This window comes from Cydia fagiglandana, chromosome 5 (genome assembly GCF_963556715.1).
Source record: "Cydia fagiglandana chromosome 5, ilCydFagi1.1, whole genome shotgun sequence".
In the NCBI taxonomy this organism is placed as follows: domain Eukaryota; kingdom Metazoa; phylum Arthropoda; class Insecta; order Lepidoptera; family Tortricidae; genus Cydia; species Cydia fagiglandana.
In genome coordinates, this window is record NC_085936.1 from 9,466,559 (window position 1) to 9,476,532 (window position 9,974).

Consider the following 9,974-nt stretch of genomic DNA (forward strand, 5'->3'; position numbering starts at 1 on the left):
GTTTACCTTTCGTTAGGTGTTTGTTGATGTATGATTGTCATCTTGGCTCCCATGAATGACTGATGCAGTTTTCTAATGCGCCCGTATTATAACTACCTGTTTCTTATTTTGACACGCCACACATTGTTAATGTGCTTGTTACCATGTGACATTCGAAAATTAAATTGTTGAACGTGTTTTTGAGCAATAAATTCCAAATTCTAATTCCGCTTAGGGCCGGTACAGGCTGAGCTGACTGCAACCCGAATGCAATTTGTATGGGAAGTTGGGAACTGCAGGCCGACTGCACGCTAACTGCAACGTCGGCGTGTTGTTCCCATACCTACAAGTTGCAGGGCATAAATAGTTGGGGTTGCAAATCTTGTTTGTTAGTATCCTACCCTAACAATAACATCTTCTCAATAATCAGTGTACATTTTTTTGCTTATATTGTTATTAATACTTGTTTAAGTTGAATTTAAAAATAATTATGTAGGTACCTATAATTTATTTCCGCCTTAATTGAAATCTAGTATGTATTATGCATTAGGTTATATAGAAAATACCATATGCGAGATTGTAAATAATAATGCCATACTTAAATTAAATTAATTTAATGTAGGTAATGTTACCTAATTAGCAGTGGCGGCGCGTCAAACATATCCATAGGCAAGCCGGGGCTAATTTGGCTTACATATTTCCTTTACAACTCTGCTCAAACGTCCAAAACAGGCAAGCCGGTGGGAATCGGCTTTTACGGACGCGCCGCCACTGCTAATTGGTCATAATGTACGTGGTACGTGACGTGTATAATTACGGTTAGTTTAATATAAGTATAAATAAACATATCATTGTGCAGTAGATGACGATAAATTGTACGTTTTCTTGACCTTAAAAATAAGACAAGCCTTTAAATATTTTAAAATTTCCCAGCAGATTACATCTAAAAATAAGATATATATCTGGTATATGGTATAGTTAATTCTAGACACTGCCAAACTTTGTTGCATCTTAATCTAAAAGTAACAAGTAAATAGGCACGTATCATTAAATTTATTTATGTACACTTAAGCAAGAGCAATAAAAACGGGGCACTGCTTTGTGTGATAATTTTTGTCCCTTCAATGACAGTCATTTGTAATTGGCAGATCACAAACTGTTTAAAAGTGAGTCATTAATCTAATGCCAAAGGACGGAACGTAAGAATTCAGTCCAATACCAGTAGGTACACAGGTACATATATTAATGCATTAGATAGTTACATTTCTACAACAGACATGTATTGACAACAGATAAATGTTTAAAAACGAATGCAGCATGGAATTGAAAGTAATTTAAACACTTGAAAGTAATTTAAACACTTGAAACTAATTAAAACACTTGAAACTAATTAAAACACTTGAAACTATTTTAAACACTTGAAACTAATTTAAACACTTGAAACTAATTTAAACGCTTGAAACTAAAACACTTGAAACTAATTTAAACACTTGAAACTAATTTAAACGCTTGAAACTAATTTAAACGCTTGAAACTAATTTAAACACTTGAAACTAATTTAAACACTTGAAAGTTGAAACTAGTTTAAACACTTGAAACTAATTTAATATTAATAAAAAGGCAAAACCATGTACCGCGATCGCTGTTGTAATGTACTCTTCAGGAGCAGTGGGCGGGCGGATACAGCGCATCGCAGTCTGCGCCGCCCAGTCCAAGCGCCGCGGCGCGCAACGCACCCAACGTTTTTCCACGCGTCCATGCTACCCCCGCGCTGAAATATTTAAAAAGTGTAAACATGAATTTTGGTTCCAATTTGTGACTGTACTTAGGAAAAGAAAAGCTAGGAAAAATGTATAAAGATAATTTTCATATATCTTAAAAGAACGGTGGAACGGTTGGAACCGATATAAGTCACTACTAGAAATTTGACTCTACATGCGAGCATACATTTTCTACATGTGAGCTATGGCCTAATCGGACATTTCTTGTGGCGCGTATCCTTACTGATATGTTTTATTAATGCTAAACCAATTTGGATGAAATTCACATGTAGCGTTTAAGGCCTGGGAATGACCGTAACATATATATGTTTTTTGGAAATCTACCCCCAGGGGAAATGACACCAAGCGATTCCGGGACCGCGGGTTGCAGCAAGAAACAAGTAAATCCATTTCACCTACTTCCAAATCGGCAACCAATATTTGTTACCATCCTGCATATTCCTTGCTCTCCCATTCCCCAGACACAATGCCCTATATAGGCAAGGAGTCGAGCGCAGTTTTAGTGCTATCATCGCATATCTGGCCAGAGTATTGATTGTAGCGATTTTCGGATCAGCGCGTTTACTTCTAGAATGTTCTTCGTCGCGCTTGAATCGGAATACTTCGTCGACGTTCACAGAGTCGCTGCTGCTGTCGACCATCTGCATCACTTGGGGTGGTTGAGGATTCTGAAATAGATTTAAAGTTAATATTCAAAGGTGAGGCATCCAGAGTATCGGTAAAAGATGACAAGCTAGACCAAACCGGGGCCGGGCCGGAGCTTCCAGCGTTTCTTTTTCTATGAAAAGCACCACTTGATCACTGATCAGCCGTAATAGAACATGCCATGTCGGACGCCTCGGCCCGGTCTAGCGTCAGTCATCCTTAGAAAAGTAACTGAGATAAAAACTCTAGTGTATTTCAATTAAGCGTAGGTGGAAATTATTTTACTTTCTTTGTTTAGGTATTTATGTGTGAAGTGTACGATGAATAGCAGTGATATATTGAGTATATGAGGGTAGTATGGCAGTATTGGCAGTACTTGAAGGAAAGTGGGGACATTAGAGTAAAGAGAAAAGAGTACATCAAGAGTCGGACGTAGCTAACTCAGTTTCTTCAAACTCTTCAAAGTCTGTGCAGAGTTAGCTTAGATGGACTGGACTCTAGCATAAAATATAATATGTAAGCGCTACTGGCACGGTGTAAGGCGGTCATGACATTGGTTGCGGATCCGCTAGCCGCTCCTTTGCGCGAACGGGACATCGCTATATACTTGCACAGCGCTGTCTCGCCCACACATTGGAGCGGCGTGGATACGATCGAATGCGGATTAGTGTGATAACCCCGTAAATGCCATCTACAACTTATTACTTACCGAACAAATGCACATCAGAACCTGCAGCACGAACATGCCAAAGCTCAAGAAGGCGATACCCGTGAGCGATATGTCGAAGAGGTCGCTCAGCCCCAGCCCGTGGTGCTTGTCTTCAATCACATACTCTTCGTGGACGGCGGCGGGGTGGTGGTAGAGAGGCGGCGGGGGAGGGGGCATCGAGTATTCGTAGGCACCGCCTGAAACAAGTAAACAAACAAAAATTATTTTACCATCCCTAAATAAATAGTAGTTAGTAAGCTGCGGTACCATTTAGCGAGTAAAATCTTGCCGAGATACCACGGTAATGTTTAGTAGAGAATGACCCAAGCCATCATCATCATACTGTCCTGGCCGGTTTCGACCACGGCGACTGTTGTCGGTCGTTATTTATTAGGTGTCTGACATAAACACAGAGTAGACTAAACTAAATTTCGCTCTCAGGTGGCTGACCTGGAGTACTTAGACCTGAACAACTTTGACTTAATATTGTCTTCGGTTACCGCGATAGTTAGGTACTCATGAAATAAAACTATTGAAACGGCTTATATTATTATCGCGTATATTGAATTCATCCCGACGTTTCGAACCCTTTACAGCGTTCGTGGTCAACGGGTGACTAAGGAAAAACTTTGACTTACTAAATTTCGCAACGTCTTGGTTAACTGGATGCTCTTGTTCCTGGTATGCCGTGACGTCACCACCCTCGTAGACCTCGTACCCATCTCTGGTCTGCAGCTGATGGTCCAACGAAGAATTGGAGATGGAAGCAGCGCCTCCCACAGCGTTGTATTGCCGGTACACGTCGTTTAGAGCTGCTACTCTGAAAGTGGTATCTTATCTCAATAAGTTTTAGTAGCCTGATGGCAGACGCTTATAATAGCCTCCTAAGACCCAGAGTCATTTTTGCAGTTTTGAATTTGGAACCTACTTTTATTACAGTATAGTTAAAAATTCGATTTTAATTTGTTCTTTTTAAAGGAACTCAGGACTTAGGAGGATAGGTACCTTTATTTAAGATCATCTTGCGCAAGTGCTCTAGAGTACTAGCTAGCTTCAGCTTTAAATAAATACACGGAGAGTACTTATGTAGAAGATTTTTTTTAGTGTGAATGACGTTGTAAAAATGTATGATTGGTAAGGAACACCTTAAAACTTATTTTCAAAGCAGACCTGTTGCATTTTATATTCAAGAAATAGGTCAATTTAACTAATACAATATCTGGGAGACCGAGCTCTGCTCGGAAAACAAATGAAAACTCAATAATGCGCGTCTTCCCAGAGATAAGACCTAGCTAGATCGACAATTACAGTTTTGTTCACCACTTACTTAGCAAGCCAGTCCTGATAGTTAGCTGAACCGACGTCGTAGAGGACGTTGGTCCTCGGGTCCTGCGAGCGACGGGTCAGGCTGTTCTGGCCAAAAACTGTGCCGAGCCGGCTCTGCAGCACCGGTTTGCCCATCTCTTCGAGGATCTGCTCGGCGAGGAAGTTACGGCAGCGGTATTCGTTCATCATTTTTCTGAAAGAAAGATACTTACCTATTAGTTACTTGCTATGTTTAATGTAAACGGGGCAGTGGCGGAAACTTATTGAAGGTCGGTAAATAGGATTACGGTATCTACTTATACAAAAAGGCTGCGGTTACCACTTGTTATCAGACAGGTTGACAGTATGCTATTCTTGTGATATAGAAGAGTAAGTGTAACTTCAGTTGACAGTAACCAGGTCTTTAAACATACCTGTGGTAATCGAGGGTAGACAGTGCTGCGTCGATCGATCCATTGACAGAGTTCACAGCACTCTTAGGCACAGAAACATTAGTATCAGGCTGTTCCACAATGAAGTAAGTCGGCATTAAATCCGTTCGCAAAAAATCGTTAACGTTTAAATCGCTTTCGAACATTTTCGACGCAAAAACAACACTTATAAACAAAAGTGAAGCGATTTTTGGAAACATTATAAACAAACAAAAAAAGAATTACTACAAAAATATGTTTTGTCGTCGAGAGATGAGATGCTAGTGTCCCATCTAGTTGCAGTAACCTAATACGCAAAACGTTTGTCTTGACTGTTTACAATGTCCAGTATGTTTCGAACTCTTGTTTCGTGGGAACTACACATTAACGGAGATCCCAATAAACTGGTTTCTATAAATAGGAGATGAAAGATTATTCGAGTTACGGAGCGGAAAATTCACCCGCGATGAAAGAGCTGTGATCGTATCACCTTTAAACGTCTAACTGTTGGTAAAGAGAGTAGAAATCTTAGAGAAATATAGTAAGAATAGAGTGCTCACTCCATACATCAGCTTTGATACCAAAACGACAATTATTTTTGCAGTCGACAGCATCTAATATCGAATAGCGGAATTATTAGTACCGCTACTTGATACCAGAATTCTCTATTGTAGCGACTCACGAAAATTGTATTGAACGACAATTTACAACGAATATCAAAAGCAGAAGGACTTGAAAATAGAGTTCAGGCAGGCGTGACTCACTCCGCGATTTCGTCGCTTCGCTACAGGTAGCTAAAAGTACATCCGTTCGACCCCAATTTTGGGGTTTGCCATAAGCCGCGCGTGGTGCTGTCGCCATCTAGCGGCCATATATGTGCTGATAGTGACAGACGCGTTTTGTTAGAGAGTGAGTCTTCTGTACGGTAGTACTATTATTTATTCTGTGGTTAATCCGGTTATAATATTAGCTGAAAATTGTTGAGCATTAGGCTTTTCGGTCGTCAGAACATCTATTGTCAAGTAGCAGTTTAACTGATAATTCCGCTACTCGATGCTAGATGCCGACTACAAAAATAATAGTTGTTTGGTACTTGTTGGTACTAAAACCTGATGTAGTAGTGAGCACTCTATGTATTTTTTTCTCTATGGTAGAAATCTACATTAAGATCATTAACATCCCGAGATTGTTTAATGGTTATGTTGTGTCCTCCTTTATGTTCCTATGTCGTGCAAGTGTAAATATTTTTATCTAAATCCTATACAAGTACATATTTTTTTACAAATTAATGTATCACTTTATATAAAATGACTTTTGGACTCTTTAAATATATGAATGAAGATACTGTATAATAATTTAATGTTACCTAATTGTACCGTCAAAAGTGCCCTTAGGAGCCGTGGTCTAAGTATTAAGTTACTAAACTAGTTTTTAGTGTTCCATACAAAACTTTGGTTACGGAACACTTATGGGATCACTTCGGTCTTGTTTTTTATATGACATGAGACTTTATTGGGACATAAAAATACAAACTAATGACTTTATATTGGTTTTGTATGATCTAACATATTATAACAAATATGTGCGCGACAGGTCATTGTAGTAGGGTCAGTAAGGAACACAAATGTATGGAAGTGCATGCACTTTAGTCTCAGGCGATGCCGCTTGGCACGATTGTTCCTTAGGTCAAACAAAGTTGATCTGGCCCGGTAGCCAGGAGATCGTACCATGCAGACCCCCCAAGAAGGGGGGAGGGGAAGGGTCGGCTCCCCAGGTCCAATCTATGCTATATTCCTTCCTAGTCTTAGCAACTAGGGCAAGTTATATATCATTTTCGTGTAAATTAGGGACGAGGAATTCATTTCTGAAATAATTATTATGCCTTTCCATACAAAAAAAAATATTTTTGTACAAAACATGAAAATGTTATGTCATTTTTTGTGACACTTTTGGATGTTACAATCACAGTGTGGCGATTTGCACTAAATAAAAAATTGGACGATGTAGCCCATGTATTCTTTATTCTGGAAAATATCACTTTATAGTAGGCATTCATACATTATTTTGTAATAAAAAAATAATTTATAGCGCGTGGCGGTAACAATTTCCATACAAATGGAACTATGCTCAAAATCAAAGATTAAAAATGTTTACTAAAACACTGAATTTGACATTTTAAAAGTTTAAATATAATGTTTTAATCATTTTTCCATGCGTTTTTGCCCTTTTTTGGTACAAATTTGTTGTTTTTATTTTTCTTCCACACAAACTTTCTCCCCCCCATTTCCCCCCCTTAAGCGTTGATTTTATAAAATTTTATTTTATTTTAAACTTAAACCTGTCGCATTTAATTGATGTTGAAAATTTCAGCTTTATATCTTCAGGGGTTTAGATTGTATGATGTCTGGAAGTAAGCAGAGTTTTGTTAGATATTTATTGTATGGGATATTATGAAATAAAATGTCTTTAGCTCAAACACATGTAGATCCTAAACTACCGAACATTTTAACCTGAACGTTTGAACATCGATTAATTACAAAAGGAATAAGTTAGTTATAAAAACAAATTTAAAAATATCTACCTTTAAGGGGGAAATGGGGGGGGAGAAAGTTTGTATGGAGAAAAATAAAAACAACAAATTTGTACCAAAAAAAGGGCAAAAACGCATGGAAAAATTATTAAAACATAATATTTAAACTTTTAAAATGTCAAATTCAGTGTTTTAGTAAACATTTTTAATCATGACTTTGGGCATAGTTCCATTTGTATGGAAATCGTTACCGCCACGCGCTATAATTTTTTTTTTTACAAAAAAATGTATTAATGCCTACTATAAAGTGATATTTTCCAGAATAGAGAATACATGGGCTACATCGTCCAATTTTTTATTTAGTGCAAATTGCCACACTGTGATTGTAACATCCAAAATTGTCACAAAAATGACATAACATTTTCATGTTTTGTACAAAAATATTTTTTTTTGTATGGAAAGGCATAATAATTATTTCAAAAATGAATTCCTCGTCCCTAATTTATACGAAAATGATATATAACTTGCCCTAGTTGCTAAGACTAGGAAGGAATATAGCATAGATTGGACCTGGGGAGCCGACTCTTTCACCCCCCCTTTTTGGGGGGTCTGCATGGTACGATCTCCTGTCTACCAGGCCAGATCAACTTTGTTTGACCTAAGGAACAATCATGCCAAGCGGCATCGCCTGAGACTAAAGTGCATGCTAAATGACCTTACTAACCCTACTATTGTAAAAACTATCGAGTGCGGCATGTTTTGAGGCGGCCTTTAGCTATTATACATACTTACCTAATGATGATGAATTATTAAATGAATAAAAATATTTGAGCAAGAACTGTTAATACACGTCCTATTGTTTAGCAGCAATATTGAACATTACAATATAAGGCATAAACTTTTTCATAAGAATCCTTGTAGGCCTGCTTTCGCATTTAGGAGCAAAAAAATAATAATTGTCATTTCGGCGTGTCGTGATGTCAATTCTCAGTATTAACCAGTGTCAGTGTCAGCTACGCTGCATAAACATAGCATAAACCTTTGGTATAAACGTTCATGTAAAGATCCAAGTTCTCTCTAATTGAAATGTCTTTCAGTATTTATCATAAATTTTCGCACTAACGTCCTTAAAGTATAAGCAGCGCTTCCTATCGTAACTTGTGTAAAACACTATGGTATCCAGCTAAAACCATATAGCCTGTATGCTTCAAACCAGCTGTGCGTCAAAACTCAGCGTCTAGCTAAGGGCTCCGTTGCAAACTAGATGTCGCTACCGACTAAGATGAAAACAAGGTAAGCTTTGCTTTGAAACAAGTAACGTTTTTCTGGTAGAGGGCGTTTCAGAGTCGTAACAAGAATATTGGCACATGTTGAACTTTATAAAAAGAACTTGGGTAAATAATAAAAAGAAAACAAACTATAGTAATCATGAGGTAATTTATATAAATTGTATGAAAATGATATACCGTATCGATTTTTAGGTACCTAATTTGGTACAGTGAGCACCTAAATATAAAAAGTTCGTATATTTAACTTTACGTCTTAAGCTGCGAAATATGCAATTGTAGGTAACCTAACGATTTTAAGTACGACACGACTCAGATTTGGTATGAACAAGCAAGCATAGCTCATTCTTTAAATAATGCAAGTACCGAAAATATTTACATTTCTTAAAAGATTCTGCGCTCTCCCCAGTTGAAAACATTCCAGCAATGCCTAGGAAACTACAGAGATGGATTTGCCCGGTAACTCACGTTTTTTACAAAAAAAAGTTTTACCGAGGGCGCTTCGAAAGGCGCTGCGACAGTCGGTCATTTCCTATACTATCGACCTATTAACCTGACGGGAAATAAACTCTAAACCATTGGGAATTGAACTTTGCAATCCATGTTGCAAAAACCAGATTATTATAAAGTAACAAGTCAACGAAAAAGGTAAAAAAGGAGATGAAAAAGAAAGATAAACAGGCCTATTCGGATTCCGAAATAATCACAAGATCTAGAGACGATTTAGAGATCAACTAGATCTACATTAGATATGATCGATCTAGTCGATGTGACTTGGATATCTAAGTCATAACTTGTCGAAATCGTTCAATGGGACCTCCAGAATCGCGGAAACGTCAAATTTGACACATCTATCTTACAAATATCTTTAAATTATCCATATCGTAAATTGTTGAAGTCTAGTAGAAATCTAATTCATTCATCGAGCCGAAAGTGGTTTAAAAGAAATTCGAAATTCTATGGATGTAGAGCCTGTGCGGAAAGAGAAGAGTCGTGAAATGTATGGGATCCAATATATATATATACGACAATTCTATACGATTCTTCTCTTTCCACACAGATTCTACCTATTTTTCCTACTAGACTACAATCAATAGTGCACCAGTTCTACCTACTTATTTTACACTATTAAAAATAAAAGCTACTAGTTATTTTAGAAAAAGCGCAGGTGATCTAACTTTAAAGTAAGCTTAAGCCAAACTGTGAAGCCGGATAACGATGCGCTCGAACTAATCTTAATTAACTACTAGTTTGCTAGATTAGATACACTAGGTAGTAGGTACTTACAAATATTTACTTGCCGGCAGT

General features: G+C 37.6%; 1 protein-coding gene across 1 annotated transcript; it reads right to left on the minus strand.

The window, feature by feature from the left end:
* Positions 1–1,596: 1,596 nt before the first annotated feature.
* On the minus strand, positions 1,597–5,120 carry LOC134664813 (uncharacterized). Its single transcript, XM_063521550.1, has 6 exons — positions 4,854–5,120; positions 4,442–4,633; positions 3,753–3,934; positions 3,115–3,311; positions 2,160–2,428; positions 1,597–1,750 (listed from the first exon to the last, which is right to left on the minus strand). The coding sequence occupies exons 1-6, from the start codon at positions 5,069–5,071 to the stop codon at positions 1,639–1,641; spliced, it is 1,170 nt and encodes a 389-aa protein (XP_063377620.1). The 5' UTR covers positions 5,072–5,120; the 3' UTR covers positions 1,597–1,638.
* Positions 5,121–9,974: the final 4,854 nt, after the last annotated feature.